General features: G+C 44.1%; 1 protein-coding gene across 4 annotated transcripts in view; it reads right to left on the reverse strand.

Moving 5' to 3' along the window:
• Nucleotides 1-26254, reverse strand: part of RUSC2 (RUN and SH3 domain containing 2) — a 377627-nt gene that overhangs the window by 35181 nt on the left and 316192 nt on the right. For all 4 annotated transcript variants that reach the window (XM_069626791.1, XM_069626793.1, XM_069626790.1 and 1 more), the window contains 4 exons: nt 17403-17577; nt 9469-9574; nt 6376-6422; nt 1126-2122 (listed from right to left, as the gene is read on the reverse strand). In XM_069626791.1, coding sequence (XP_069482892.1) covers nt 1126-2122; nt 6376-6422; nt 9469-9574; nt 17403-17577 — 1325 coding nt within the window. The remainder of the gene's footprint in view (nt 1-1125; nt 2123-6375; nt 6423-9468; nt 9575-17402; nt 17578-26254) is intronic.

The following is a 26254-nucleotide window of genomic DNA, read 5'->3' on the forward strand; positions in this document are numbered from 1 at the left end:
CATCCCATTTGTGTACATTGAAATGCGCAAACGCATGCCTTATTTATGCAATTGTGCAAAAGGGAGTGCAATAGGGCATCTGAATGTGTGCATCTTTGATTGATTGGGGTGCACCTTTTTTGGTGCAAGGGATGAGAAAAAGGTTTTGAGAATCCGGACAAATGTGCGCAACTGGACTTCTCGTTACCTGGCTCTTATTCATCTTATTTCTGGGGTGCGCTTCGTAAGCCATACACCAGCTGAGGGTGTTGTGTGGCTGAAACTTTTCCCTCTTGAATAGAATCTTACCTGGTGGAAGCGGATGGGATTGATGGTATTATATTGACTTCCGGGCCAGTGGGTACAGGCACGTTATATGGAGTTTGATTGGGAAACCACAGAGATGTGCTTTCCTTCACGTAGATGGCATCTGACATTTTTGGGTTCCTTTGGATACTTTATTGATGAGCTACACTTTCCTAAGGATTGCACAGCAGTTATCACTGTTGAGATTATTTCTAAATTAGCATATTTTACCAAACTGAAAGACATCACAAAAGACCAATCTTTATTAAGAGGACTCAAATATAGTTGGTGGAGATATTTTGTCTCTATCGATTAACTTGTAAAATCGTTTACAATCAAACATTTCCAAACGATCAAGACATTTTTGGGCAGCTGTTTGTAGCACTATGGGGTGGAATGTGCTGTTTCCCCTGTTGATCATCTGCAAACCAATGGCCAGACCAAGAGGACTAATCCAACTCTGGAGTAATATTTATGCTGTTTTGTCAATGGTACACAACGACAAATTGAATTGTGTTCAGACAAATTGGAAAGGTTTGCTACTGATGTTAAAATAAATTTGTTTACAATTATTTTCTTCATTCTGCTACTCAAATAATTAAATGAAAAGAGGCATAGCAATGTATATACCTGAATAGACTGATATTAAGATTCATGTACTATGTTTCCAATATAAAACAACTACAAAGACAGTAGATCATATTTCTTTTGGATATTTAATGACCTGGACCAAACTGTAACCAGAAACCTACTATAGATGCAAAGGGCTCACCAGAATCCCACATTAGTACTCTAAAATACATATCACATTCCATACTCCTTCCAGGTGTTTGTTCCTACCTGTTCGTCGGTCGTCCTTCCACATGCTGTTTCCTGGAACCAAAGAGACGTCCCCATTTCATGGATGAGCTCCCTTCACTGGTGACTGGGCTGTCCTTTTTATCCTCTTCTGTCTCCTGCTTGGGCTCAGTTGTATGTGATTCCTGCATTGTCCTCTTCTCCTTTTGACTATTCCCTTTGATCTCATTCAATACAGATTCAGGAGGGCTGCCCATCCATGATGGCCGGTTCTTCTCTTTTGGCTCCTGTGTACGTGAGTCCTTCACAGTCTGTTTAGCAGCTTCCATGCATATTCCTTGCCTTTCCCTTTCACCCATGCCACCTTCAACATAGGCCAAATCTTCTGCCCCATCAACCACCCCTTCCCGAGGAGGAGGTGCTTTCCTGGTTTCGGTCTCTTTGACCGAGGTCACTGCCCCTGGCTTCTTCTTTTTCTCATAGCGCACAAACTTCGGCCCATTTCCTGAACCCTCAATATAGACCTGAGAGCTCTGCATAAGCTGGTACCACCAGCCTGCCTGCTTGTCCTTCTTCACCTCTGTGCTGCTTTCCTTAACCTTCTTCCGCTCCTCATCCTTCTCACTCTCTCCTACTGAGGCTCCCACACCATTTATCCTTTCGTACTTCACTTTCTCCAAGCCCAAGCTCTGCGGGATGCTCTCCTCGTCATCCCTCTTGGCATCTTCTGTACCATCACACCGGCCACTGCTGTCCTCTGCACTCCCGCCACTGCTGTCCTCTGCACTCCCGCGTGTCCGCATCAGCTGCAGCGTGGAGTGCACCGAGTGCTGAAGGTCCTGCTTCCCCCGTAGCAGCTCCTTCTTCTGCTGCTGCTCCCGGCCCATCTGGAAGAGGTGGTGCTCAAAAAGTAGGTCCAGATTAAAGGGCAGCAGTGACAGGGGCTGGAGCAGCAGAAGCACTTCCTCAATGAGGACCTGGCAGATGCTGTGAGACAGGGACATGAAGCCCACTGGCTGGAAGTGCGCCAATATAATGTCTGCAGGAAGAATAAGACAAAAGGAGTCAGAGCTTGAAAGACCCGGCAGCTACAATACATGCATGGAAAGCAGCACTTCAACTTATAAGGCACAAAATGTGAAAGTGCATTTCTTTGGCTTCAGTCATTATTTTTTTAGTAATTTTATTGACCGCCCCTTTAAAGAAATTAAAAAATCCTATTTCAAACTTCAAATCCCGTAGGTCCTACATCAACAGACATTTATCCTTCATGGAGCACACATCAAGGAAGACACACACTACTTGATACCAATTTTCCATCCTGCAGAATATTAAGCCCTTTATTCAAGCAAACAACTTCAGATCTGGTACCCAAGCCTAGGTCCTTTCCCACCCAGATGGTGGCAATGCGCTTTCTGGCGACCGTCCTGGCACCCCCTGGTCTGCATCCTACATGCTGCAGCAGAACTCATCAAAGGACTCAGCAAATTCGACCAAATCATCCTGACCCGATTCGGACTGCACTGGATACCGCTGCAAGCCAGTATCATCTTCAAATCCAGATGCATCATCTACAACAAGGCTGTCGCCCTCAAGTTCCCAAGTTATCTCACTGAAAAGAACAGCATCTCCAGAGGCCTACAATCCATCAGGGGTAAGGACATGTGCAGACTTGAACTCTGCTGGTGCAGAAGGGAAAGAACCAGAAGACAGTCCCTCTCGTGTAGACCCAGACTCTGGAACCTCCTCCCTGTCAACAGGAGACTAACCCCTGCAATTCCACTTATCAAGAAGCAGATCGAGACACTCCTCTTCAGCAAATGGCTCCTCCCTAACATTTAGTTCTACACACATTCGCCACCTAGCCTGAGACTGGGTGATCTGCTCCTTTACTCTCCCCCTGCCCAGTTGTTAAGTCCCCACTCCCTTGTATCTCTGCTTCTCTCACTGCGTAGTTCCCTTATGACTTGTAAAGTGCTCTGATCTTCCTAGCGCTAGGTACATGTTCAATAATTAAACTAATAATAATAATTATTATTAACAGGTGTATGTTTGTATTCTAATGGAGGAGGACAGATCAGTCTGTAAATCATGGATCTTCTCCCAGATACTTTGAACTACAATTCCCATCAGCCATAGACAGCATAGTGAAAGTTGAGGGATCTTGGAAGTTGTAGTCCAAACCCTCTGGAGAGCTGCAGGTTGCAGACCTCTGCTGTGTGTTCTGACTGTAACTTCCACCAGACCATTCACAATTCTCTTCAATAATGTCCCCATCGTCTTGCAAATGCCCCAATAGACTGTTCTGGAAGGGCTTTGTGTTGCTTCACAACTGCTAATGTGCAATACAATTAATTAGTAGCGTGCTGCAGTTCGTTGCTAGTAAGTAGGAATTCATTTGCAGAAATAGCCCCCATTATTCTGCAACAAAGTATTGCACAATACTATTACCCTACCTCAGGGGACTCCAGCCTTTGCCTTTCCGGATGTTTTGGACTACATCTCCCATTAGCCTTCATCAGCATAGTGAATGAGGGGGATCCTGGGAGTCGTGGTCCAGAGCACTTGCAGAGAAGCAGTTTGCAGACCCCTACCTTACATTGTCAGATTGTATCCAACATATTTCTCTTTGTACAACGTCTAATGTTTGTGATGCAATTTATTCTTTGTGTTATTGACGCAAAATCTCTGAGTACACAGGAAATGGCCCTCAATTAGTATCTGAAATATATATTTGTCAAAAGAAATGGTCTAAATTAAAGGAGTTGTGGCCGTCCTTGAAGCCAGGATAAGCCTTCAGGTCAATTTAAGAAAGTGATTTAATTCAAGTCTAGTCATTCATTCATTCATGCACTCATCAGAGTAACTTAATGTTAGTTAAAGTTCATGCGAATGCTTTGGTCTGTTCAACGCTTCAATTATATATTTAAACTAACACAAACGAAAACTAAAATTAAAAGTCACTTAAAACTGGCGTTTCGAAGACAGGGATACTTTTTTCAATTGCTCGGAAGAGGGGAAACACTTGCTAGAGAAAAGAAGAGGGCTTCGATGAAATTATGCAATAACGAGAAAGCAATCAAATTGCTCCTGTCACATGCAAAGTTTCGACCCATGCACACATCTTCATCAGGATGCTGCTCTTTAATCAGTCAGCATCAGGGCTAGAGTTCACCCCAACTAACAATTCTGTAAGGCTTTCCCCCTGAGTGGGTGTTTTCTACAGCTGTTGCCAGTGACATAACAGCCAGTAGGAGAAATTGCCCTAGAGCAACGTGGGCCCCAGTGGTCAGTGGGAACCTTCTCAAGGGTCATGGTAAGGGCAAGGAGTGGAGGTCAGAGAAATCGAGCAGTCCCTCCTTTCTGCTGTTTCCCACCACTCTCAAGCCACAGCTCTTACAAAGGGGGAGCAATATAGGACAGCTCATGCCTTAGCAGAGGCGGTCCTCTGGTCAGTCACTAGACAACATCTCCACCTACATGGTCCATATGACTTCAGTCCTAAAAACAAGAAGGCCATTATGTTTAAGAGGGGCTGTTTAGTTTTGGCTAATCGGTGGCGCAGCTCATGGGAAAGGGCTGACGAGAGTAACTGGACTAAGAACTGCGTTCCAAGCATTGCAAGCTGAAGGTAGGGTGTTGGAAAGGGATCCACAGAGCACATAATCCTGTGAACGGCATATTCAGGCAGTGTGGGGACTGTCATGGCGGCGGTGGACTGCCGCAATGAAGGCCTTTTCTACAGTGTACATCATCCCAGCTTCACAACACCTGGCCAATGATCTCAGGAAAAGATGGTAAAACTGGAAAATGATGATTGCCGGGAAAAGCCTATATAATGTCTCTAGACTACTGGCTTTGTCAGTGTTCCCACCTGTTGGAGCATAGGTCTCCACAACTCGTTCATGACACAGACTTGCAGAGGTCCAGCAATATAATGGTACTATGTGGCATGCTTTTCAGGAACTCTAGTCCATTCATATATCCTTTTTTTAAAAAATATATTTATTATGATATAGTCAAAACAAATTAGAATTCGACTTTTCACAAAATGAAAACGATTGTTAAGAATCATTAAACCCATTTCTCAAACAAAACGAAAAAAACAACTTATAAACAAAATAGGATTAAAAGAAAAAAATAAACAACAGAGCAATCCAATGAACCCATACCATCATAACACATAATTTCCCTACATAATAATATTCAATGACAAATTTGTCAAACTAAAAATCTAACTCAGCAGTGCATCAGAAAATGTCTCTCAATTATTCAAACACTCTCAACAAGGTCACTTTACATGTGAGAAAATCGTCATTGCCTGATACCAGCCTCCTCCAAAAACAACCAGTATCCAACCACCAATCTTGGGGTGCACATCTTGCTAGCCTCTGTGTTCTTTGGTCTATGATCCCAGGGCACTTGCTCATCAGATGTCTAAGGGTGTGTATCCAGTGTACTCAGGCGCCAGCTTGCGAGGCCTTGTGGATTGCGGGACAGACATTTGAAAGTCCAAACGTATTGTTGGACACCCTCCGTTGGGGATTATGTTTCTTCTAAGAGAGCGCAAATCCTGCAAAAAGTGACCATCGTTAATAAAGCAGTGTATGCTATTGTCACTATGAGAGAATATAAGGAACATCGCACTGCATCCTGGGAAATCATTACATAAAGGTGCTTCAGGTTTTCTACTTTAGAAACAGTGGTCTTGCACCAGCGGCTTTCCAGATATTATGAACTATGACTCCCATGATCCGTAATAATTGAATATGTTGGCTAGAGCTGATGGGAGTTGTAGTCCATCTGGAGAGCCAATGGTTGCAGACCCCTGCTCTAGAACATAAACTCTTGGGCATCGTCTTAGTGCATGATTTGACTTTTGTTAGGGCAACAAAGTATTATGGGATGGCCTACAACCAGAGTCTCGGTCGCGGACACGAAGGATAAGGTGAGAGTGCGGGAAGGCTTTAAACAGGTGTCCATCTTGCAGGTGTCATATGTTACTTTCTCAGTCAAAGATGATGCTAAAGAAAGACCCCCCCAGCAGTAGGGCCCTCGAAAGCGGACCTGGCCCGCAGGATCTAGGGAGCTATAGACCCGGCTCTTTTTGTAGTAACACCAGATAGAAGATCAGGGGCTACAACCAAAAGGCTAGCTAGCCCCGAGTCCCGACAGTCCTGACATTAGTGTAGCCCCGGACCTTTTCCAGACCTAGTAACACCCCTGGCCCTCGATATAATCTTTTGCCTAGGGTTGCGCCTTCATAGCAACGATACATCCCGATTCTCTTACCTTCATGATTATAAAGATGATTGACCCAGAACTCCAGAGAACGGATACTACAGGAAGGAAACAAAAAATAAATACTAAGGTCAACACTACCACAATTTCCTCCAAGGGTAATATTCACGGTTCACTCACGCCATGCCATTCACAGTAATCCAGTGGTAATGTAGGGATAGTGCCCTCAGGGCACAGACTTTGGTCTCCTTCATTCTGGGAATGGACAGGGTGAGGGAGCATATACCGCTCGCAAGTCACCAGCAAGAACGTTCCTGAGAACTGTGCTAAGCATGCTGGAAATGATGCATTAGAAATTGAAAGAGGGCTTAGGCAAGCACTACATCCTGAAGCTCCCTTTCCAGTAAAGTTCCCAATGCACTGCATTTTCCACCCCACCTCTGGTTGTCCTCGTTGCCCTAATCTGCATTTTTTCCCATGTATGTCTCTGTGCCAATCTCTTCAGCTTGTAACACACGGAACACAACTGCTGTAGCAGATTTATAGAGGCGCGTGGACCCTCGACTACCACCAGAGTTAAAGGTACTTAACCTCTGAGCAATTAATGCAACCTCCTATTGCTGATTGGTATGAACCTCAATGTAAAATACCAGATGTGCGTGTTTGGATTATGAGATATGCATTGTGTAGTGAACTCTATGTGATTTGTGTTGAATCATAAGCTACTGTGAGTTGCATTGTTCATCAAGTGTTGGGCATCTTGGAGAAGGATTATGATTCGGAACTTGTGGGGTCGGTCTGGAAGAAAATGCTGTGGTTGGGAGGTTGGTTTGGGCAACCTCCAACAACCTCTGAGTGTGTGGTGTGGGCTGAAACTAAGGGTGGTTGGGCTTCTGCAACCTTCTACGATGCGATGTGCCAGCAGATGTCTGAGTGGAAAGGGACAGTGGTTGAGTTGTCAGGAGTATGAGGATACAGCATACCATGGTTTGGCACATTTAGGGGAGTGTGGTTATCATAGATGGCATACATAATATATAAATAATTGGTTATTTATAACGCGCTTAATAACCAGAGGTTTTTAAGTGCGGACCCGGGGATCGAACCCGTGTTGCTCCACATCGTCTTGCTTCCAAGGTGAGCGCATTGCCCCTGAGCTATCTTCCCGAGGCATATCAGAGAGCACACTTCTGTGTAAGTCCCCACATTTGTATTCAGATTTAATTGAACAATAAGAATACCAAGTTAAAGAAGAATGTGTGTATCTTGGAAGTGATACAGACGATAGAGACGACCCTTGTTAGGTTCCTTTATAAAAGGGATGGATGACTGAGTGAGAGTAGACCATTAGATATTGGTGTAGTAGGAGATCGCGTGCCATAAAATGGTTAAATAACAGGCTGCTAGTGCCTTCACATGTAATCTATGTACATATTGTTAGTTTATTGATAGTTTATTTGTATGGCGCCTATAAACACACATGTGTTTCAAAGCACTTCAAAGCAAGGGAGGGAGTGAGGAAAAATACAATGACATTCTTACAAGACCCTGAGCCAGTAAGAGTGTGGAATTAACTATCGTACTAGGCCAGACAACATTTCAGATAGTGCAAGAGCTTTGACAGTGATAAGGAGGGGAGGGAGGGAGGGAGAGGTAGGACACATTTGTACATGTGTACATTTGGTACGTGGAAGTGGGACATAGTCAGAAGAGATAAAGTGGGGTCAGTTTGAGAGGACCAGTGAGGGATTGGGAACCCTCCCTTGCTTGGTTAATAGTGGGTCTTAATTCTTGCCTTGAACAATTCAACTAATGGGCCGGCTTTAATGCCGAGTGGAGTGTGCTCCAGTGGAGGGGGGGGGGGGCGAGAAGTGAGAAGGAGTAGACATGGGAGGAGGCCCAGTGGGATCGGTAGACAGAGAGGTTTAGGGGAGAGAAGCATCACAGAGTTTAGAGGGCGAGTAGCGAGGGATTCGGTCAATTCACACTCTGACGCGATCCACACATACATGTGTCCTGATGTTGTATAGGGCTGGCTGGTTGCTTGGGTGGAGTTTCCCATTCATGTCATGGGACGTGCAAGGTGGTGACTGAAAAGAGCCGACCTCCCCCTGCATCATTTCTCTTCCACTTCTGGAGGACCCTAAACTGAAACGTGTGCAAAAGTAGCAGGATGTGCAATCTGTCTGATGTCTGCGGACCCAGATCCAAGTCTGCGGACTCAGCATCTCCTTAAAAGACTTTTCCTGCTCTAGAACGAAACAAAGACCTGCTGGTCCTTGGAAATCTGTTCACATGGGGTGTGGGTGACAATTGTGCTCTTAGCTGTGATCTCATGAAGAAGTCGGGGTCATTGAGCTGGTGGTCTCTCGCCGCTGCCGAGTGGTAGAGACTGATGATTATTGATGTTTAACTATTCCCCCACAGTACATTTAGAAATGGGGGGACTTCAGCAGGGAAGGGATGCAACACTGTAGAATTAACCCTTGACAAGATGAAGACAACCATTGGGGTTTGTAGGTTGTGCTGAAGCAAATAGACAGCATTAGAACAAAGAAGGTCAAAACACAACAAATACTATAACAAAAAAATATTTGTGGCCGTCTTGATTTCATGAAATGATCAGTTCGTCAGACAAGAAGTGACACATAACATTTGAACAATTTCAGATGAAACTGAAATTCATAGAAAGACTGGTAATTCAATTACAAGACTATTTGTAAAATAATATAGTGTTGGTTAAATACAAAAATGAAGACACTGGAAACCCATATTAGATCAACTTATTTTACGCCTAGGCCTCTGAGGAACTTTGTGGCTGCCAAACAAACATAAAACAGCAGGGCTAATAATATGTGGATGACTCCTATCACTGATATCAACTTCCCTCCCAGACCACAATGGCGTGCACCCAAGCAGGGGACCACTGACAGGGCCTTACAGGTGCCTGCTGACCCCTGCAATAGGTGGAATGGAGCAATGGCCCCTGGGGAAGGAACACGTTGGGCCAGCCAACATTACCATTTCTCCAGCCGCAGGTGTGAAGCTCGGGAAACAGGGAAGCAGACCTTGTGGTGCAGTGATAAAACACCCACCCCATGAAAAGATGAGTGTGTGTGGCAGAGAAGCAGCAGCAGCACTTACTTGAGAAGGCCAAAGATGAAGGCGTTGAAGCGCATTGTGTGATTGGTCAGCTCGGAGTACTGACTGATCTTGCAGAAGAGGCTGTGCAGCACTTTAGTGGATGGACCTGAGGAATGGAAGAAGCACAGATGGGTTGCAAATCTGAAGTAGGCGATACTGTACCATGCATACAGTCACCCTTGTGCAAGAACCTTGCATACACTTGAATGATACACTTGCATACACTTGAATGATCACTTGCATACACTTGAATGATACACGTGCACACACTTGAATGATACACTTGCATACACTTGAATGATCACTTGTATACACTTGAATAATCACTTGCACACACTTGAATGATACACTTGCATACACTCGAATGATACACTTGCATACACTTGTTTTGATCACTTGCATACACTTGAATGATCACTTGCATACACTTGAATGATCACTTTCATACACTTGAGTGATAACTTGCATACACTTGAATGATACACGTGCACACACTTGAATGATACACTTGCATACACTTGAATGATCACTTGCATACACTTGAATAATCACTTGCACACACTTGAATGATACACTTGCATACACTTGAATGATCACTTGCATACACTTGAATGATACACGTGCACACACTTGAATGATCACTTGCATACACTTGAATGATCACTTTCATACACTTGAGTGATAACTTGCATACACTTGAATGATCACTTGCACACACTTGAATGATAAAAGTGCACACACTTGAATGATACACTTGCATACACTTGAATGATACACTTGCATGCACTTGAATGATCACTTGCATACACTTGAATAATCACTTGCACACACTTGAATGATCACTTGCATACACTTGAATGATCACTTGCACACACTTGAATAATACACTTGCATACACTTGAATTATACACTTGCATACACTTGAATGATCACTTGCATACACTTGAATTATCACTAGCACACACTTGAATGATACACTTGCATACACTTGAATGATCACTTGCATACACTTGAATGATCACTTGCACACACTTGAATGATACACTTGCATACACTTGAATGATACACTTGCAAACACTTGAATGATCACTTGCACACACTTGAATAATCACTTGCACACACTTGAATGATACACCTGCATACACTTAAATGATACACTTGCATACACTTGAATGATCACTTGCACACACTTGAAAGATACACTTGAATGATACACTTGCATACACTTGAATGATACACTTGCATACGCTTGAATGATCACTTGCATACGCTTGATTAATCACTTGCACACACTTGAATGATAAACTTGCATACACTTGAATGATACACTTGAATGATCACTTGCACACACTTGAATGGTACACTTGCATACACTTGAATGATCACTTGCATACACTTGATTGATACACTTACATACACTTGAATGATCACTTGCACACACTTGAATGATACACTTGCATACACTTAAGTGATCACTTGCATACACTTGATTGATACACTTGCACACACTTGAATGATCCCTTGCACACACTTGAATGATACACTTGCACACACTTGAATGATCACTTGCACACACTTGAATGATTACTTGCATACACATGAATGATACACTTGCATAAACTTGAATGATCACTTGCATACACTTGAATGATACACTTGCATACACTTGAATGATCACTTGCACACACTTGAATGATACACTTGCATACACTTAAATGATCACTTGCATACACTTGATTGATACACTTGCATATACTTGAATGATCACTTGCATACACTTGAATGATCACTTGCACACACTTGAATGATACACTTGCATACACTTGAATGATCACTTGCATACACTTGAATGATCACTTGCATACACTTGTATGATCACTAGCACACACTTGAATGATACACTTGCATACACTTGAATGATCACTTGCATACACTTGAATGATCACTTGCATAGACTTGAATGATCACTAGCACACACTTGAATGATACACTTGCATACACTTGAATGATCACTTGCATACACTTGAATGATACACGTGCACACACTTGAATGATACACTTGCATACACTTGAATGATCACTTGCATACACTTGAATGATCACTTACACACACTTGAATGATACACTTGCATACACTTGAATACTCACTTGCATACACTTGAATGATCACTTGCATACACTTGAATGATCACTTGCACACACTTGGATGATCACTTGCATACACTTGAATGATCACTTGCACACACTTGAATGATCACTTGCATACACTTGAATGATCACTTGCACACACTTGAATGATACACTTGCATACACTTGAATACTCACTTGCATACACTTGAATGATCACTTGCATACACTTGAATGATCACTTGCACGCACTTGGATGATCACTTGCATACACTTGAATGATCACTTGCACACACTTGAATGATCACAATGCCACACCAGCATGTGTGGCTTCAGGGCCAGGTGACTGCCTGTGCCACTGGATCCACATGCTCTTCTGTGTCCATTTCATGGCAGATCTTTTTACTGCGAACTGTGAAGCATTTTGTCTGTCATTTATTATTATTTTAATTTTTTATGTGGGCGAAGAACCATTAACCACTTTTCTTTACTCCTTTTCCACTATCTCTGCCTTTTTAAGTCGTGTCTTGTTTGAATTCAGATTTGTTGAAAGGCTGAAACTGTTTCCAAACAAAATAAAGAAAATAAAAATTGATTCACAATTGTCTATGGTCCTAACCCTAAGTACCAGGAAACTGACAGCAGTAAGGGAACCTGACATGTCTATGGCAGAAACAGGAACATATAAGTGTACAGTGAGCAACTGCAGAGCTAGAGACCATTTATGGTATGGGAGTTGCGAATAAGATAAATGAGGGACTGGATTGGCTTTGAGGTCCTTGTCTGCCGCTATATTATATGTTCCTTTGACTGAGAAATACACAGCTTTTCGCTCTGGGCTCAGGAGCCGCCATAAGGTTGACAATCTGCCCTATATTTAAGGAGAATTTGTTGAGTGCAGTCTCTATATTACCTTGGGTAACCTGTATTAGCTGAATTTACCATCCAAAGTGGGAGTGTGCAACCTTTGGGCTTCCAGATGTTTTGGACTACAACCCCCACCAGCCCTGGCCAGTTGGGAATAGTGAGGAATCATGTGAGTTGTAGTTCAAAACATTTGTAGAGGCGCAGGTTGCAGACTCCTGGCCCAGAGTCTAAGAAATCTCATTGCGTAACGTCGAAGTGCAAGCCTCCTGGGGCTCACCCAAAGCTGGAACCAACTACTGCTCTCGAGCTAGAGCTCTGCCAAGGTTCTCTGAGCAGATTTCACCACATGGATTTCCCCATGGTCTACACAATGAAAAGATGAGGCACTACCACTTTTGTCCTCTAGATGTCACATTCATCCCTTGTTTAGTTTCACATCACCACTATGCTACATTTGGAGAAGGACATTTTCTTTTGTTGAAAAATCCTAAAAGGGAAAATATGCTACAGAGAAAACATTTTGATTTTTGCCAGAGAATATTTTATTGATATCGTATCTATAGGATGATTGAATAGAATTGAATGTTAATATGGAGAAAGTGGAATTCATAGCATATTTGTATGTCCGTCCATAGTTTTACTGCTGTTTAATTACCCCCAATTTAGGACATGTCACTGATTCCAGTAGATTAGGTTGGCAGGAACAGCTGAGGTTAGGCTCTTCTTGGAGTTACTTAGGCCACATAGGGATTAAAGGTGCGTAGCTACTTGCCATTAATAGTCCGCGCCAATTACTTATTAAGTCTGGTCCCAAGTATTGTTCTGAGACTCGTTAGTGCCCATACTGTATTTCTTATCACACTTACAGCACAGATTATTTAAGAAGAGTGGGCGAGAGAGTGTGAAGAGTGTGAGACTGGGAAGAAAAAGGATGAGGAGGGCGAGATGCTGGGGAGAGACTCTCCAGCCATGACCCAATGCTACCTATACATTACCACACGCGCGCGCACACACACACCATCAAAGAAATATTTGCTCATACTATGGTATTAGTCCACCTAATATTTCTGAAATTAAAATGTAGGTATTTTGTTTTATTGTTTTCCATCGATGTCAGCCCGTAAAGAAGTCTTGAAGGCACTTGGGGGAGTTTTCTGTTATCATGTACCAGTCACTTTGGGATTTCCATGACCCTGCTACTGTGGGACCGATTATAGGTTTTTAGTTTGAAAGAGCAACACACGTGAAAGTTAAATCTTGAAAATGAAAGTTTGAAAACACACCTTTTTTAATACTTTGTATGTATATAACTTCCATTTCTTAAAATGAAGCATGAAAAGTGTATTGGTGTCTTTCGTTTGCTAATAGTGTGCAAAGCGATTTTCCTTAGCAGCCCCACACACTTATTTGTCCTGCCCCCATCGCCTGCTATCATTCATGATAATCCCCTCTTGCCCCCATTTTGCCTGCTGACCCTCGCATCATTTTCCTGAAATAATTTGCCAGTTGTGTGTGAGGGTTGTTGTAGCATGTTGAGAGACCGGCCAATGAGAATCTATCTCTTTGAAGGGTCAATCATTCATATGGCATCATGCCCTATTCCATTCGAGAGACACTAGACCATTGCTGGTTTACCTTTCCGTCTGAAATGTGTAGTCCTGGATTTTCCCATCGTTAATTAAGGACTACAAGTCCCAGAATGCAAAGAAATATGTGGTATTACAGGTTGGCATGTATGATAGCTTCTTAGTCATTTTTACTACTCTGATAGAAGATGGTCAATTCCTATTTAAGGAATAACAGCACTGGAGGGTAAACAGACAGACATGATAGCCAATAGTTACAATCTATAATATTATTTGCTAAAAATTTCCTTCCTGGTAACATGAGTGGGTCTGCAGATGTTAATTTGGACTACAACTCCCATCACTCATAGCCAGCCCAATCAATGCTAAGCGTCCTGGGAGTCGTAGTCCAAAACATCTGGAGAGCACCAGGTTGCAGACCCCTGGCAGATATTTGAATTATCCAAGTTGTAGAAGTCGACCGAACAAAAGTAGTGGAACTGTGGTCTGGGCAGTGGAGAGGGTAGGCGGAAGCATAGTGCAACATGTCACAAGTGTTGCAGCTGGGGCATTTCAACAGGATAAGGGCCTGATTCATGGAATATTTAGCATGATGCAAAGTGAGCTTGCATTGTTCAAAAGTGAGTATGCACTGCTGACGCAAAGCCTGATTCATGGAACTGCGTAAAGTGTATTTTTGTAGTGCAAAGTAATTTTTTGCAGTATAGAGTGACTTTGCACAGAATTTGCACTGCAAAAATACACTTTGCACAGTTCCATGAATCAGGATTTGTGTTGGCAGTTCAAACACACTTTGAGCACTGCAAAGTCACTTTGCACCGTGCAAAGAATTCCATGAATCAGGCCCTGAGTGACTAGTAAATAAATCCCACCAGTACAACATTACACATGCATAGGGACATGTATAGGCAACTCCACTGTACAGAATGGTGATTATGGTCAGAAAAAGTAGAGGAATGGTAAACAGAAGGGAAAAAAAGTAGCGGGACACAGTTCCCGACCTTTCCCGCTCACTTCGATCACTGCATGGACCAAAGTTAAGAAACGAACACACACCATTGACACCCAGAGACAGGAGAAACATCTTTGCTGCAGCTATGAATAGCAGGGACACATAATTAAAAGAGAATTATATTTTTTAGTAACCCCCACTCCCTCTAGCCTGGCAGCCTCAAGAATCCCAGCCTGAGACCGATTCTGGAAAAGGTCTGATTTATGTCTAGGACACAAGGAGAGTTTAATTAATTCAAGAACCCTTGTCACTGAGGCTGGCCCTGCGCCTGCGCACTGATGTCCAAATAAACAAGGCTGGGGTCCACGAGAGCTTGAGACTTGTCTGGTTCAGTCAGATCACGGAAGGAGAGCACCATGGCTGTGACTTCGCTGGGAGGTGAATGTCGTTCTACCCAGTGCCATAGCGTAGCTTCACTGTCAGGAAGGATTTAGGTAGAGTTCACATTCAGGCAGGGACTCCCCTCCATCAGTGTTTGGGTTGGTATCTTCTTCTGTACTTCTCCCTCCGGGTGCAACGCGTAGATGGAGCAGACCACAATTGTGGTGCCTTCAGAGCCTGTCATATGAGGAGACTCACTGTGGTAAAACGGGTATGCGGTGACCACTGGCCTTGAGAGGCTTTGGGTCCGTCATCTGACACAAATGGTCCTTGTGTCTCTGACGCAGCATCAGACGAGGGCTGTTCAGGGAAAATGTTGAGTCAGGCAGTTCTGGTCAGGCACAAGTCACAGGGGCCTCATGCCAATGTGGTAAAATGAGACTTTCAATGCACGATCCTATTTCCACAGAAGACTGCAGCTCTCCAATCAAAGCATGAACCCGAAAACTAGGTGTTGAACTCAAGTAAGAGCAAACCTCCCAACAACCATGAGGTCACGACATCGAGATACAGGCGTTTTGCCAAGGGCAGTGCGCCTCTATTTGAAGTCAATCTCCTCTTTCATTAATGTTCTCTGTAACTGCTGCTGCCACTTCTCGATGGTGGCGAGGAGAATTACCGCAACCCTCTGGATTTGGTGCTTAGAACTCAAGATCCAGGTGTTGATCTTAGCTGTATGAAAGGAAATCCTAGCTTATCTCATGACAGATATTTGACATGGATTACACAAACCTGCCACAGGAACATGTGTGTGCTAATCCTTTCTCACACAGAGGATCAGCTGCATCGGCTCAGCTTCTTATCACCGCCACACCAGGCAGAAGCCCCGAAGCGGCACAGAATTGCTTTTCATATTGTGTGTGACCATCAGTACTTATTATTGGGTAGTTATTGAGCGCAGACCTAGCTTTGGGGAGCAATGGAGCGCTTTACAGTCATAAGGGGGAGAACACACTGAGGGAAGCAGAGAAAAAGGGAGCTAACAGGGGAAGGCGATGGGGCGGGCAATTGGCAGCAAAGGGGTCTACAAGCCACCGGGGGGGGGGTGCAATGGAGAGCCTCAGGTAAGGTGGGGAGTGCAGGGTGTGTGGACACAGCAGTAAAGGGAGGAGCCATTCCTTGAAGAGCCAGGCCTCGAGTTCTTTCCTGAACTGTAGAAGCGCGGGGGCGGGGCTGATGTTGATAGCTTCAAGCGGGTGGTTAAACCGAAGACAGGGTTCCCTGAAGCGGGTGGATCGCTTACATTTCTCATTCCTACATGTCCACCTATGTCTCTTCTGCAAAAGGAATGCCCATCAGACAGGGCAGGAATGCGCCATGGAGGGAGTGTGCTACTTGCTCCAGTATTCAGATTGGCAGCAGCTAAATAATAGCAGCCCTGCATCTCTGCTCTCCTCATTCAACCATTTGACTGCATTAGGGTGCCGATTTATCTCTCAGAAAACTGTCCAGTCTTTATCAAGGTGTTCATATACATCCTACACCGGTGGGATATGTGGCAACAGGGTCCAAGGGACATTGCCCAAATCTTTCTCTTTTGGCTGAGGCAGTCTGGATCCCCGGAGGTTGGGGTGGGTGAGCAGTTAAAGGGTTAAATACGAGTGGTCAGTCTGCAAAACTGGATGTTATTCATTTTAGGGACATCAGAAGATCAAGAGTCAACTGTCAACTGTGGGGTGCATAGATCTGTGGATCACTTCATTAACCCACTGGATTACCACATTAGACAGTGAGTGATTTAGGCGGTCAGTCAATGTGCGAGTCACTTTCATTGATTACATTCAACACATTCATCGGGACTCGCTAACACCCCAAGTGCAGCCTTCCACTCCAATCTCACGCTTTCACTCGCAGCTGGTAAGAGGCCGGGATGTGTTCTTCAACGTGCAGCTGATGACCCTCCCACCACCACCACAACAGGTACGGACACTAATGCAAGAGCACAGGAAATGGACCCGTACCTAGCTGCGTGGAGGCCTCCACCACACTCCACGGTGTGTTGCGCCTCTGCCCGATGATCATGTCCAGCACGTACGCCTTCAGCCCGTCACCCAGGATATTCCGAATCGCCGGACACAGGTATTTCAGGATCAGGTGCCCTACATTGGGGCTCACGGAGCTGTTCCCTAGTTTTGCCTGCCAACACAAACCAAAAGCAAGCCAAATTACATCATTGTTCTATTTTTCAAGTCTTTATTTTCCTATTTCATGCAGCACATTACACAATACTATATAGGAAACACACAGGATAGCCAACTATGGAGCTCCAAGTCCTAGGCAATGCAAACCATTTGCAAGACCAGATCTAAGGTAATAGCCTGTGTTTCGAAAGGTCTAATACTTGCCAACTGACTCTTGTTCTCTAGTTGCCGGGACGTAATTTCACTAAAATGCCAGGGGTAGCGGAAGTGACATCACACAACCCGTGACCTCCGATGACATCACATGAAGTGATGTAATTTGCTCCCACCCCGAAGTGACATTACTGGAAGCGACGGAACACAACCTTTCAGCCCTTGGCAAAAAGAGGAAGTGGCATCACATAGCATTGTTCCTAAGTACACTACAAATAATATGGTTACAATATCACTATAATGTGATATACATTTCCTACAAGAATGGATCACCATATGTATCGTTAATATCAGTGTGTATAGGCCCATATTTCCAGATTACTGTGAATGCAAGCAGTGGTCCATGGTTAAATGATAATGATGTGTTATTATACAGCACTTACGCTTAAGCGCGTTATATAGAACAAATATACATACAATATCACCCAATCTATGATGGTACTCATTTATCGACCTCAGAAGGATAAAAAGCTGAGTTGAGGTGTTTAAGAACAGACTAAATCAGTGACTCACCCCCTGAAGCGTGCCTGAAATAAACCTTTAATGAGTTTAGCAATTATTGTATAGAATTCCAGAAAGACAAATTATTGTGTTATTCCTATTCTTTCTTGTTTAGGGGCACTGCTCAAAGTGTTACACTTTTGGTACCCTTGTTGATGTCTGAACAAGAGCCACTCCAGAAACAAAGAGTGCATGGCACTGACCACCACCCAAGAGCTTACATCTAAAAAAGAATGTTTAGGTGTAGCAAGGGAGTCCACACGAGTAGCAAGGGAGACGTCCCCCATCTGGTTGTGCGCTTGATACATTTCCATCACTTGTTTTCCTACAACTCCTCTTGCATGGGGCTAGATGAGTCCCATGTTCAGAAAGCAGCATTCACTCTTCAGATGTACACATGTGCAGGGATCAAAACTATTTGCTGTGGAAGACTCAGTAAGAAACTGCACGGGGAGGACTAAGGCGGGAGCACAGGTAGAGGTACAACACACTTCATCTGACCTCTCAAAATGCCCTCCTCGGGTGTTTGAAGGCAGAAGCAGACAGATCCTAGGAGAGGGGCAGTTGGATCGGTCAGGATCTTACTTACATAGTCCGAGGAACTTTGCAGGATTTCGTGTGATACTCAAAACCCCTAAGCCAAAGGGTTTCAGGGTTGTCCAACTCCAGGCCTCGAGGGCCGGATTCATGCCGGGTTTTCAGGATACCCCTCTTTTATATTCATGAGACACATTTGCATACAGTGATTCTAAATGTATGCAAATTGTTCCTCATGTATATTAATGAGGGATATCCTAGAAAACAAACTCAGGATTCCAGCCCTTGAGGCCCGGAGATGGACAAACCTGGTTTAAACCTTTGTACACAAACCGAAGATCTCCTTGGAGTGCAAAGAGTTATCGAGCTGTAGAACCTAATGGTTCAAATAAAAAGGCATGTGCTGCAGCTCCTCAGTCAAGCTAAAGGGGTCCTATGTAGCGCCAACCCTTCAATAGACAGAAGGTCTATCTTCTTTCCAATGACAACGTATAATGTGGCTGGATATGATATGATAGGATATTTATAACGCACTTAATACCCAGAGGTTTCTAAGCGTGGACCCAGAGATCGAACCTGTATAGCTTGATGTTGTCTTGCCCCCAAGGAGAGCACATTGCCCCTGAGCTATCCTTTAGACAATGCTTTAGGCAACAACTGCAGTAAAGAGGCACCCAGTCCCCAAACCTTTCTAAGAGTAGGACCTTCACAGAATAAGCCTGTATAAAGCGAGCTTCCTAAGCACCAATAGGAGGAACCGACACTGACTGGTGAGAATGCAGGCCGAGGCGTCTCTACAGCAAGAGCTTACCATGAGAAGGGCACTAGTCTTACCTTTGAGTCAGGGAACTTGCCAATCTAACACTGAAGGAAGAGGCTAGACCATTGTACCCACTACAGTAGTCAAGAATGCTAGTTACAAGCGGGAATTAATTATAGTTCAAAACGGTGGAATCAAACACACAGGAAACACTGCATCATACAGGGGATTTTCCCAAACCGTGTAAACTCTGCTCCTACGAATGTATTCTTTTTCACTCATGCTTTATTGGCGTTTCCGCTTGTAAGTAGGTTGTCTTCTGTCTAAGGGAGATTTCCAGCTAAACACTCAAAAAAGTAAAAGGTCAAAAAGACTTTGCACTGGTTGGCAAAACAGAAGGAAGCAGCTAATGGTTTTGAAATCCCATCCAACGTCTGTAGCAAGTTGCATCTAATACCCTCTACAGCCACGCCTGCCAATTGATCCTAGTGGGCTGCCAATATTCCTACAGTACTCCCAGGCACAGGGCACAAACACACATAAGTAAAAAAAATGGGGTTTGGCAGAAAGAGACTGGTGAGATCCAGCGCTAGAACCGTGAAAAATAAATGGGTTGTTGGGCTGCAGGTAAAAGCAAGGTGTCGGTTGCCGGCCAAGTTCCCCACAGATAAATTACTGTGTGCAAGAAGGGGTTCGTTGCCTTCACACAGCGCACTAAACAACAAAGTCAAGGCAGGTTATGCACAGTTTAATTGAGTACAAGGCAGTCTGACACGTGTTTCGAGCTGTAAGGCTCTTTATGGGTGCTGGACTCTGGGAACCATGTCTGCAGTGAGCATGGGAAGACTTGTATGGTTCGGGTATCCTTGGCCAAAAAATACAGCCTTGGAATCCAGAGCCACAAGGAGTGCAGACGCCATTTTTTGCATTCGCTCCTAGAGGCCTAAGGCTGTATTTATTGGCCAAGGATACCCGAACCATAGGAGTCTTCCCATGCTCACTGCAGACATGGTTCCCAGAGTCCAGTACCCATAACAGGACTCCAAGCACAGCGTCTCCGCTGCACCACTGCAGAGGATTACCTATACGGACAGAACTAATACCAGTGATCATCCTGATGAAGGCCACCACCACCACGGGCCCTTACCCAGCCCTGTTTGGCCAAAACAACTCTGTGTCGATGTTTTGTGGCACAACCTTTGTATATATGTGTTGATGGATAGTGTTGTGTACACTATTTTGTTGAATACCCCCGGACCTACTACAGTCCTGCACAAGTTCTATGTCACTACCTACCTGTATTGTATACTCGTGCACAACTGTGGAAATTGTCTCTCGATAATTGAAGAGGACTATACTCACCTGTATTTCCCTTAAGAAAAAACATCTGTCCATACTTTCGTGCTTATCGAAAGTCCTGTAAATGTTTAGTTCGATTTATCTGTGCAAAATCGTTTTGAAGGCAAAATAAAATAGCTTCAAAACAAGACAGCTGTCTACAGATCACCCATCCTGATTTCTAGCATTTTACATACAGGATCCCAATATCCTGATGCTGTTGACACTGTTGATCACTGTGATCTGTGAAATAATCTTTCTTCTTGGGATTAGCAATAAAGCCCTTGCCTGATTGAATCCTACCTTGCACCTCACCAATTCTCTGTCTCCTGGAGCAACAACACCTCTCAAATCACTCCTCTAATGGTTGGTGTTCCACAAGGCTCTGTTTTGGGTCCGCTCCTCTTTGCACTCTGCACCTCTGCTCTTGGGGCACTAATCTCTTGATTTGGGTTCTCGTACCAACTCTTCATAGACGACACCCAAATCGTCTTCTCTTTTCCTGAACTCTCTTCTGATCTCGCTATCAAAATATCCAACTGTCTCTCTGCCAATCAATATTGGATGGCTTCTCACTCTCTGATGTGATCTTCTTCCCTGCCAAAAGCGCTCTCTCATCTCTTCCTCTGCCTATCCAGTTCCCACCTGACACTCTCCCCTACTCTTCTTACGCTAGAAACCTCGGCGTCATCTATGACCCGTCTCCCACCTTCTCTACTTTTATCCCCAAAACTGGAACAGCATCTCGCCTCAACCTCCTAAATATCAGGAAAATCAGCCACCTCTTTCCTTTCAACACCGCCAAGCATTTCTTAACCGCTCTTGTCTACTCTAAACTGGACTATTGTGCCTGCATCCTCTTTGGTCTCCCCGACTATGCTTTCTGTCCTCTCAACAAGATCATTAGCTTTGCTACCAGGGCTATTTTTGATCCCCCTCACTTCACACCTATGTCCTCAGACCGTCACCAGGCTGATGGCTGATGATGCAAAACTGGGTGATATTTTCATTTCTTCTCCTTGTCCACAAATCTATCCATGGTAAGGCACCGCTGTATCTGTCCCCCTCTATCCAACAAGCTTACTCATAATCTCTGCGCTGCCTCCTCGACCACTACGTGGCCCCTCACCCTCCCTGTGCTTCCTCTCACTTCTGCTCTTTCTCTCTGCTTACTCCACTTACATGGAATTCTCTTCCCCCGGACATCCAAGAAAAAGTCCACGTGGATTAGTTGAAACCCAACCTAAAAGCCTACCTCCTCGCCTCTGAGTTACCCTCTTAACCTACCTCTCACCTGCCTGCTAGCTAATATGTTTCCCACGCCTTTTACCTGCCTCTGCCTCACACTTCCTCTGCCTCCACTCTAGCACTTCAGCCATGTTAGTCACGCCCAAAGCACAGCTGGCGGTATCTCCTACCTGTACTTAAAAATGTCCAATGTTGGTTGTCCTTAATCTACGTGTGTGTCCACTTATGTATTGTCCCCGGTGACTGTTCTATTTACTCCCCTCCAAAACCTGGTCAGAATGTCCCTCAAACTCACCCCTATGTTTGACGCTCTCTGCTTCCCGTCAAATCTGATTTCTTATCTATTGTACTTTCTTTTGTGATTGAAAGAGCATTGTTCCTCCTGTATATAACTATAAATAAATAATTAAGGTACCTCTGAAAATGATATGATTTTGGTGACTCTTTTCAGGTCGGCCCCCAGCAATTATTTGAGGAATCTAGAGTTGTTAATTTTCTAGTCTCTGTTTTCCACTTTCCTACACCACAGACATTCTCTAGCAGGTCTCAGCTTAATGTTACTATGGAGTGGGAAGTCTAAAACTCTGGAGCATTTAATTTCCAGCAAAAAAAGCACCTTGCCACCTCTACCTTGAAATCAAACTTGCTTCAAAGGACACTTCCTTTTGAAAGATCCTTCCTCGCCTCTGTTTTCTGTTTATTCTCACGGACAGCAGGGCTGTCCTCAATTTCTTAAATCCTCTTACAAACTCATCCTGCATGGAGAGTCTATTTACTGTTCCCGGGGACAATAGCAAGGTGCACGCAGATGTTCACATCTCATCACTGGGAACACAATGGTTGCCTTTGCATTTCATTAAACTATATACAAATTAATGCTAATTTTAATGGCCAGCTGTGATGAAATAATTACAGCTCTTCACGAGTATAGGGGTGAGCAGTGGTTTCTAAACTCCTACTCAGCCCAACACTTGCTAAGCCAGCAGGGATCTCATTCATAAAGGCGAAACAAGTAAAACATGAATGGTTCACCTCCCACTCTCTTAAAGTAGCATGGGGCGAGGGCAGGCAACATCTTCAGAAGGGTAAGGGTCAACATTGAAGCCTCCAAAGAACAATAGCACAGTAATTACCAGAATACAAAAAATGTCCAGTAAAGGTTCTATAAAAACAAATAAGACTTTTAATTACACTAAAATGAAACATACGCAACCCACCCCCGTAACGAAATACACAGATAATGCAGACGTTTGAAGAAAAATGGCATTCTGAGTAGTGAAAAAAAGAGACTGCTGGTAGATAGTCTTCATTTCAAGTTCAAACATTCCTTTAAAGGTATAAGGGGTGCTTTAAAAGTTGCAAAGGCCCATTGAACAAGTTCAGGGGGAAAGAACCACTGGAGATACCTTAATATCCTGCTTTAGGAGCTAGACAGCAGTTAGTCGGTCTTCTAGGCGCGTTCTGGTGGGTTGAATCGGGTTAGAGTCAGCTGAGCTAGTTCTGCTCATTCTTATTATTATTGGATTTACTGAGCGCGGACTTGGCTTCGAGAAGCAACGAGCGCTTCACAGAGGTATACAACAATACAGATACACAACAGAGCGCTATACGGGGCAATTCAACAAGCAGCAACGGATCGAGGTTCAGGGACCCAAGCAGTTCCAAGGTTCAACGTGTGCCCAGGTGGCAAATCACTTCAGTGGTGAGCTGGCCCCGCAAGATCAGACAGCGCGGTGGGGTTAGATAAGCAGCAACAAAAAAGCTTGGAACAAGCAGGGCTGTACGATTTGGCTGGCTTAAAGCAGTTTGAAGTGTTTCCAAGCGTACAGTGTCCAAGCAGCTCTGTCATGTCTTTGCAGCTATTCAAATGGGTTTGAAGACAGTTGGACCAGCTCGAAACTGTTTGAAATTGCAGATAGAGAAAAACAAAGTTCCTTTGAAGTGCAGTGAGACCCTCCACCAGGTCTCTGGGGAAAGGTGAATCCATCTTCTCCCCTTCCCAGTCAGGAAGGTTGTCTGGGACACTTGCTGAATTGACACTTCAGCAGGCATGGTCCTGGGTACCTGTGTCCAATCAGCAGTGGAAGGCCCGTGCAAATATTCCACTTAACTGGGTAGGGAGAGGTTTTGCTCCCTGGAAATCTTTATCTTCAACCCAATTTCTGGGGACTTTGGGCAGATTTTACCACAACTAGGTTCCAGAAAATCCAGATATATTCCCAATAGATCTTCCAAGATGATTCAATTAATATGTGTGGGTGTGTCAGAGGTGTGGGGTGTTTTCATCCCTTCATATTTTCATTTTGCCACAGTGGATTGGTCCATTCCAAGCATTCTGCAGGCATTATGCCTTCTGAAGTCAGCTCCCAGAGTGCCTTGTCTGCAGGAAGTTAGGAGAGGCTACAGGAAGGAAGTGTTGCCTATTCATGTTCAAGATGGTGGGACCCTTCATTCAGTGCACTGTTGCCTTCCTCAACTACTCCATATACCCCCCCCCCCTCTCCTGCCTGCCTCAGATTAAAAAGGCTCAAATAATGGTGTGACTTCCCCATTGTATTGCAGAGATCTCCTTGATCACACCATCCTGGGAGCCTTCCCTGCAGAGAACAAACAGGCATCAAGGGCTGGGCCCAGCAGCTGTTGTGGGTGGAAATACCAGACTCAGATAGCAATAAACAAAGGGCTCTGACAGCTGTAAGGATCACAAGAAACCAGTTGATAATAAAATGACATTAGCTGTGTTCTGACAGTTATAATCGTATTTCGTCATAGGCAACTATATCAAACCAGATATTTAACCAAAGGGCTGCCAGAAGGTCATGGATACGCATTTACACATAGTTTGAATCATAGGGGCCCACTGGTACAGGATTCCCATTGCTGGCGGAATTATTTGGATTTCATCAGGCATTTTAGGTAATTCATATGTTACTCTGCACACTGCAGTTGCTGGTGTGTTTTAGCTGAGATTCCAGCAAGAGTACACATGTGTATACTATACTTTGTTTTAGCATTGGAGGATTGGAAGGTGAGGCCTATTCAGCAGAGCTCACTTTCTGAGAAAGAAAACCAGAATCATTTTGCATAGTGAATGCCAAAAATGCTCAGGATAGCCCACCCTCATACATGGCATTGGGTCACACCAGGTGAAAGATAAAAGGGGATAATTCCAGTGAAGAATATTTAGGAAATCATTATAAACTCTAGTGATCATAGAGGAAAAAAAGCATAACAGTGACGAGCAGAATTTTTAAGACAGTGACACTTACATGCAAGTAACTAAACAAACAATAAATATAACCTGAGTCAGTCACACGAGGCAATTAGGTTGCTGATAATGTCGGTCTTACCCAATGAGACAAACCTTTGCTCCAAGTAAGCAGGCGACTGGCTACTCATTCCCCCTCCTCCTGTTGATCATCACATACAATTATGTTTAGTAAGATCGATGGATACCTTAGACACAATATAACGAGCACCTTGGATAGAACGAGTTTCAGTATATCGGAATACGCAACCCTACTTGGACAAACTGGAATCAAAAGGGGAGATACCTCTATTCAAGAGACCAAGAGCAGATATTCTCACAAAGGCATTTTGAAGAGAACCGGAAACACAGAGAATGACCGCTGTCACTGCCGATTCCATATAAACAGATCCGTAATGCATATTATTCTAATTTACCCTCTCTCGGTGCTAATATTGGAAACAGAACCCCTTGACGAGACACCGACAACCCACTAAGCAATTACAGCACCAAAGAAAATGGATTAAGTGAATGCTCGAGGCCACTGCATTTTGCTGCCTTGGATGAAAAGAGTGCTATCAGCCACCTTATTGGGTCTCTCCTCTTATTCCTCTTCCTGTTGGTTTCCTTCGCTATCCATCTCTTTCATTCTTTCCAGCTCTCTCTAACCATACGTCTCCAGATAGGATCGTACTCCCAGCCGTATTGCCGGCTCCATCCAAAATCGGTGTCTATAAGGAGGTGTGACGAATAGTTCCTGGCATAAAGGAGAACTTCAGATATACTGCTGCTATATCAGGCCACGCCCACGACATCGCCTTTGATCTC

Source organism: Ambystoma mexicanum, chromosome 6p (assembly GCF_040938575.1).
Source record: "Ambystoma mexicanum isolate Mex_15411 chromosome 6p, UKY_AmexF1_1, whole genome shotgun sequence".
Taxonomy (NCBI): Eukaryota; Metazoa; Chordata; class Amphibia; order Caudata; family Ambystomatidae; genus Ambystoma; species Ambystoma mexicanum.